General features: G+C 44.1%; 1 protein-coding gene across 1 annotated transcript in view; it reads right to left on the bottom strand.

The window, feature by feature from the left end:
• Positions 1-6,207, bottom strand: part of frmpd3 (FERM and PDZ domain containing 3) — a 181,610-nt gene that overhangs the window by 43,581 nt on the left and 131,822 nt on the right. The window contains exon 8 of the mRNA XM_080773906.1: positions 503-607. Within this exon, the coding sequence (XP_080630032.1) occupies positions 503-607 (105 nt within the window). The remainder of the gene's footprint in view (positions 1-502; positions 608-6,207) is intronic.

Consider the following 6,207-nt stretch of genomic DNA (forward strand, 5'->3'; position numbering starts at 1 on the left):
ACATCTCAGCCAGGGTCAGAGCTAGCAACTGGCTTAGGCTACATAACATAAAGCAACTGTTTGTCAATAATAATAATAATAAAAGACTAATTAGCTGTGCCTGTGTTGTGTGGGCACTGGGCAGAAGTGGTGTAGATGGCTCTAAATGAATGCACATAATATGAGAGCATATAGTTGGATGTTTTACTTTTATGAGTATACTGTAATATACTGTAGCTTCCATTTCCATTTCCAAGTAAGGGCATGTAGACTATGGAAATTATAAATAGGCAAATTAAATGGGAATGTCAGGTTGAAGGAATACACACACATGTAGTGGAGTAGAAGTAAAAGTATTGAAAATTGCAAATACTCCAGTAAAGTAAAAGTATACCTCAATATTGTACTTAAGTACAAAATAAAATAGCCGATCTACAAGCTCACGCAGCAATACAATATTTTGACAACTACGTATCATGCAGCTGCATGATAATGGCCAATATATCAGCAAAGAAAAACTTACTGAGTCCGGGTCGCTGATGGACACTTGCTCGGAAAAGCGCACTTTGGGCGGGTTTGTTCGCAGACGGGCCTTGGTGGCTGCACTTATGAAGGCAGACTTAGGTGACTGAGGATGAGAGAAAGACGGAGAGAGAAGCAGAGAGAGAGAGAGAGAGAGAGAGAGACAGAGAGAGAGAGATGTTGTTTAAAGTTGTCGAGCCAGTTCCAAATCAAATCAACCCAAATCACATTTTATTGTCACAACAAAAAAAGCGAGGTGAAATTCTTATTTATGCAGGCTTCCACTTTTCCAGACAGTAAAGTAAAAGTAAAAGGGAAAATAAAAACATGGAAATAAAATGTTTGACAGAAAAGAAAGGAAATGTCAGGGAGTTTGGGTTTTCTGCTATATTGCGGCATAGTTCAAAATAATGTGACTTATAAAGACTATAAACTATCAAATTAAAAAAAAGTTCCATTTATGCTCACAGATTTCCCCCTCAGCACCCAATTTAGAGATATGGTTAAATAATTGCGACATTTCATGTTCAACTTTCATTACAGGGCTGGATACACAACAATCTTAGTTAGTAACTAAAGTCTAATGTGTTTATGTTTATCTGTAGAACTATAGAGTGGCAATATGTGTCTATAAAGTGTTAATGTGTGTCTAAAGCTGCGTTCAGACCTGAATATATATAGGGCTATATATATTCGCCTCGGTTTGTCCCGTTTTTGGTTTGTCCCTGTGCAGCGTCAGGTCACGCTGCGCCCGTTGTATGCAATCGCGCCGCTCTAACCATCCATCTGAACGCACCTTAAAGGGTTTTCAGGACAGAGAATCACTCTGTTATGTTATAATTCAGGACCCACTTGAAAATCATGAAAGCGTTCCTTTTATTTGAATGATCAATCAATTGATTGTGTTCCAGCTTGGATCAATTGAACTAAATGGAGTACTTTACGTTGACATTTAGCGGTATCACAATGAAAATACATTTTTAAGGTTTTAACCTTCAATGATAACTATATTATCATTGAATTGGAAAACCACAAGAGTATTACGGTAATGTAAGTGGGCCACACATAATAATTATTTGTGGTCTCTCTCTCTCTCTCTCTCTCTCTTTCTAGGTCGTCCTCAGACGAGCCTTCCATCGTTGCTTCCTGTCATCCCGGTACTTCATACATCCGGCCAGTTCGTTGGTGTTTTGCGCTCCTGCATCTTTCTTGAGTACATCCACATATGTTAGTATGGGACGTCCTCGTGACCGGTGCCCATGTGTTGGTTCCCACAGCACCAGTTTGCTGGCTGGCAGCTCCTGAATATTCCAGCATACAGATTCTCATTGGTAACATGTGTGCTCTTGCTGATGTTGAGCACTACACGTAATATTCTGGTGTAGCACCCGTCTGCTGAATTGGCTTCAGGGTCCAGCATTCACTGTCATATAGGAGAACAGATTCTACCGTCGCATTATTTGGGGGCCATTTTGTGCAATACGCCAGTGGGCCACAAAAACGGAGAAAATGTTGTGGAGAGACAATGACAACACAGACAAACAGAGGTGTTACAACTACGCTCAGAGACCGTGAAAATACGGAATAAAGGGAAATTAATTAACAAACAATCAATCCAAGAAATAACAGAAGAGGATGTTGTGGAGCATGTCAGGCAGTTCATCAGTGGTATATGTCAGTGGTTCTCAAACGCTTTCGTGCCAAGAAACCCAAAATAGTTATGTATTTGGCTGCGGATCCCCATCTGAAAATGTTTTGTGCCAGAAGAGAAGACAAAAATTATTAAAAGGTTTCCAAACATTTTCAATATTTTTCAAAAATATAGCAGATATACAAGCTTGTATTTCTCTGATTATTTTTGTACAGTTCAAATTACTTCTGTTGCTACATTAACTACCATACTTTTACTGGGGACCCCCTGGAACCCCCCCACGGACCCCTGGGGGGTCCCCACTTTGAGAACCAATGATGTGAGTGGATGACATGCATGATGTAGCCAGGGCTTTTGTAGGATGCAGTCAGAACCAAGCAGACAAGCTCAGTGGCCTTGGAGTTCAGGACAGTGTCCACAAATTAAAAAGACATATAATAAATATAAATATATATATATACATCTTAGGGGCGTCTGTATCTCCTGTCATACTATACCTTCGGACCATAACAAAGTCACATACAAATGCATCACATTGCAATAATCTTTATCTAACGATAGTGCAGACCTATCTATTGTCATTTTGTTGGCACCGTTCCACATCGCAAATGAGATGAGATGAGACTTACATTTGTAAGTCACTCATCTCATTTGCGATGTGGAAAAAAATTATGATATTAGACTTAACCGGAAACGCAGGACATATCCCCACAATTACATGAACTCATAATCACACACCAATGTCATTTTGGGGAACAGGCGTGTGCTCAACCCCATTCTGTATCTTATTTTATGAATTATGTATTCATCAATGTCTTAATTTTCCTCAACTTTTAACGGGATATTTCACCTAACTTTCAACAAAACTTTTAAGTTGCTCAATACAGTATTTAGATATTTGGTATTCATTTTAACTGCCATGCCCTGTTCCTATACAAAATGAATTACCCATTGTAACTTCAAACTCCATTTTAACCATGTTAGGTTCATCGAAAACACCCGTCCTTTTTTCTGGTGACTGATACTGCCCTCCTAATATGTGAGGTGACCGTGTTTTTTCAATTACTTTTCTTTCCCTGATGCTCATTTTCCATTATGAAAAAGTAATTGAAAAAACACAGCACCTCATAGGAGGGCTGTATCTGTCACCAGAAAAATGGTTGAGTTTGAGTTCGGTAAAGTTTAATATCCACCAAAGAACACCATAGATTTAAACGTTTGATCAGCTCTTTAGCAAAACTCCAAATGTGTTTACTATTACATTTTCTTTTGCCAGTACCTAAAATACTACTGATGGTTCTACTTTAAATACTACTTTAGTTCACAGGCACAAGTTAATTTGCCTCTAATAGCACAGACATGATAGAAGCATAAATTAATGTATTTTTTTTATATTTGTCTGTGGACCCCCATCTGAAAATATTTTGTACCAGAAAAAAATATTTCAAATGTTTCACATTCTTTCACGATTTGTTTTTGATAATAACAGATGGGTTTTCGTGGTTAAACTGATTTTGAGGACCCCCTGGAACTCCCCTCAAGGACCCTTGAGGGTCCGGTCCCTGAGCCCACGTTTGAGAACTATAGTGTTCTACTCCGAGAGCAGAACTTGACCCCTACTGGTAACATGAGCGAGTGTGTCTGGCCACTTCCTAGAATACACAACACGCTCAAACAATGAGAAAAAAGAAAGAGAAAACAATCAGAAATGAATCTTAAAGGCACAAGAAAACCACTTGAACCATTCCGTTCCATTGCATATTTGTGCACTATATACTGTAGGTGGCTGGTAAACCTGCACCTCCTCCAACCTTGGATGTGGTCCTGAGATAACTGCTGCTAGAGGAACTATTGTTGAATATTATGTTCGATCCAACGGACAAACTGTTCGTCTCCCAAAGACATTGCTGACATTGCTGCTACAATGTGAGGAACAACAACAAAATAATCTTACTCTTATGTACTTGTACAAAAGTTGTAAAAAACCTCAACCTTGTACAAGCAGAAAGACTAAAACTCCAAATATTCACACTGACACAACAAAATAGCATGGCTGAAACAAGTGTCTCCCAAATAGCCTTAATCAAATGCAACGTATATCAGAACAGAACCACACAAATCCTGTTGTAATGTCAACACAAAAGCTACCGTGACAACTGAACTGAAGGATCAATAAAGGTCTGTCTGTCTGTTTGTCTGTCTGTAACGCCAATGAACCCAATTAGGGTACACATGTGTACCGCAGGTGTTTTGTAAAAAAAAAGAAAAACAAAAAGAAAAGCCTTGGAGAATGACCCAGGAAATCTGGCATAGGAGTGGGAGTGAACCTTGTATTTCACTAACCAACTACAGTGCAGAGGGGTGTCACTCCAAATTTGGTAACGTCAGTCACTGGCAAATTTGAATACACCCTTCTAGACCATAAATCCCACTGCAGCAGGCTAACACATGGGTGACTGAAACAGCCGTTTACTTCCATTCTTTCCATTCTCCACCTCTTTGTGAAGAGGTGGAGATTCTGGTTGCGGTGCCTTGACACATCACGTGATGCGGCAAATGATGACAACAATGATGAACCTCGCACAACAGCGAAGCAGTTTGACACCTCAGCATTTGTTGGCTAATCCCGTTCGATCGTAAATGTTTGACCGTACTCCTACGCTACCAAGTCAAACACAAATTACATTGTGAGTAGCCTAAAAAAAAGAAAATGCTTACAAAGCCAAACACACAAGCTTCCATTTGTTACAACCAAAATAGACAAGACATTTGTTGCGACAGGCTCCCATACATAGCCATGGATACATATGGCCCCCGCTGGCGGTATGTATGTCCCCCCACTGGGAGTATGTATGTCCCCCCGCTGGGGGTATGTATGTCCCCCCGCTGGGAGTATGTATGTCCCCCCGCTGGGAGTATGTATGTCCCCCCGCTGGGGGTATGTATGTCCCCCCGCTGGGAGTATGTATGTCCCCCCGCTGGGAGTATGTATGTCCCCCCGCTGGGGGTATGTATGTCCCCCCGCTGGGGGTATGTATGTCCCCCCGCTGGGAGTATGTATGTCCCCCCGCTGGGAGTATGTATGTCCCCCCACTGGGAGTATGTATGTCCCCCCGCTGGGGGTATGTATGTCCCCCCGCTGGGAGTATGTATGTCCACCCGCTGGGGGTATGTATGTCCCCCTGCTGGGGGTATGTATGTCCCCCCCGCTGGGAGTATGTATGTCCCCCCGCTGGGGGTATGTATGTCCCCCCGCTGGGGGTATGTATGTCCCCCCGCTGGGGGTATGTATGTCCCCCCGCTGGGAGTATGTATGTCCCCCCGCTGGGAGTATGTATGTCCCCCCGCTGGGGGTATGTATGTCCCCCCGCTGGGAGTATGTATGTCCCCCCGCTGGGGGTATGTATGTCCCCCCGCTGGGAGTATGTATGTCCCCCCGCTGGGGGTATGTATGTCCCCCCGCTGGGGGTATGTATGTCCCCCCGCTGGGGGTATGTATGTCCCCCCGCTGGGGGTATGTATGTCCCCCCGCTGGGAGTATGTATGTCCCCCCGCTGGGGGTATGTATGTCCCCCCGCTGGGGGTATGTATGTCCCCCCGCTGGGGGGTATGTATGTCCCCCCGCTGGGGGGTATGTATGTCCCCCCGCTGGGGGTATGTATGTCCCCCCGCTGGGAGTATGTATGTCCCCCCGCTGGGAGTATGTATGTCCCCCCGCTGGGGGTATGTATGTCCCCCCGCTGGGAGTATGTATGTCCCCCCGCTGGGGGTATGTATGTCCCCCCCGCTGGGAGTATGTATGTCCCCGCTGGGAGTATGTATGTCCCCCCGCTGGGGGTATGTATGTCCCCCCGCTGGGAGTATGTATGTCCCCCCGCTGGGGGTATGTATGTCCCCCCGCTGGGAGTATGTATGTCCCCCCGCTGGGGGTATGTATGTCCCAGTGGGGGGTATGTATGTCCCCCCGCTGGGGGTATGTATGTCCCCCCGCTGGGAGTATGTATGTCCCCCCGCTGGGAGTATGTATGTCCCCCCGCTGGGAGTATGTATGTCCC

The sequence above is a fragment of the Protomyctophum bolini genome (assembly GCF_963924005.1).
Source record: "Protomyctophum bolini genome assembly, chromosome: 10".
Taxonomy (NCBI): domain Eukaryota; kingdom Metazoa; phylum Chordata; class Actinopteri; order Myctophiformes; family Myctophidae; genus Protomyctophum; species Protomyctophum bolini.